General features: G+C 59.1%; 1 protein-coding gene across 1 annotated transcript in view; it reads right to left on the bottom strand.

Annotated features, from left to right (window-relative positions):
* Positions 1-16: 16 nt before the first annotated feature.
* ONECUT1 (one cut homeobox 1) overlaps positions 17-276 on the bottom strand; it is a gene marked incomplete at both ends in the record, with an annotated part of 998 nt that continues 738 nt past the window's right edge. Inside the window, one exon of the mRNA XM_009879127.1 lies at positions 17-270. Coding sequence (XP_009877429.1) covers positions 17-270 — 254 coding nt within the window. The remainder of the gene's footprint in view (positions 271-276) is intronic.

The raw sequence follows: 276 nt of genomic DNA, 5'->3' as shown, positions 1-276 counted from the left end.
CCCGCAGCGGGCTCACCTGCCAGCCGCAGAGCAGACATCCGCTGAAACTCCGGCTCCTGGAGCCACTTCCACATCCTGCGGAAGGTCTCCCGGCCGGATTTGAGCTTGCTCCAGGGCTTGGGGTTCCTCAGCAGGTCTGAGAGGGTCCCTTGAGAGCGGCACAGCACCCTTTGGGCGAAGATAGCCTGGGGGATGCTGTATCGCTTGAGCTCGGTGGTGATCCTCTGAGCTACTTCTTTGGTATTGATTTCTTCCATTTGCCCTGAATTCCTTCCA

Source organism: Apaloderma vittatum, unplaced genomic scaffold (genome assembly GCF_000703405.1).
Source record: "Apaloderma vittatum isolate BGI_N311 unplaced genomic scaffold, ASM70340v1 scaffold35981, whole genome shotgun sequence".
Taxonomy (NCBI): Eukaryota; Metazoa; Chordata; class Aves; order Trogoniformes; family Trogonidae; genus Apaloderma; species Apaloderma vittatum.
This window is presented reverse-complemented; position numbering and strand designations above follow the sequence as displayed.